At 48.4% G+C, this 310-nt stretch overlaps 1 protein-coding gene across 1 annotated transcript; it reads right to left on the bottom strand.

Annotated features, from left to right (window-relative positions):
* Positions 1-2: 2 nt before the first annotated feature.
* Positions 3-308, bottom strand: TM35_000731200 (uncharacterized protein; the record flags this gene model as incomplete). The annotated part of the gene is made up of 1 exon (XM_029031264.1): positions 3-308. A coding segment is annotated over one exon (306 nt), but the record flags the coding sequence as incomplete, so codon positions are not given.
* Between the last annotated feature and the right edge of the window lie 2 nt (positions 309-310).

Raw genomic sequence — 310 nt, forward strand, 5'->3', positions numbered from 1 at the left:
CGCACCCACACAGAACTGCTCATACTGCTGCTGCTGTCTGCATCACCCTTCTTGTTGTTTGTGAGTTCAGGAGGAAGTGTTGTTGTGGTTGTTGTGGTGGTGGTGGTGGTTGTATCTGTATTTTCTCTCTCATTTTGATTGTCCGTTGATTCACTCTCTGTAAGTGAAGTGGTTGTGTTATTTGTTTCAGCATCGGCACCACCGGCACTCTCTGTGGGTGAACTGCTGGGAGAAGAGGTAGAAGCTTCTGTTGATTCTCCTCCTTGTCTAGCTGCACTTTCGCCTGTTGTACGTTTGTCGCCGTTTCCAG

Source organism: Trypanosoma theileri, assembly GCF_002087225.1.
Source record: "Trypanosoma theileri isolate Edinburgh chromosome Unknown TM35_Tth_73_V1, whole genome shotgun sequence".
In the NCBI taxonomy this organism is placed as follows: Eukaryota; Euglenozoa; class Kinetoplastea; order Trypanosomatida; family Trypanosomatidae; genus Trypanosoma; species Trypanosoma theileri.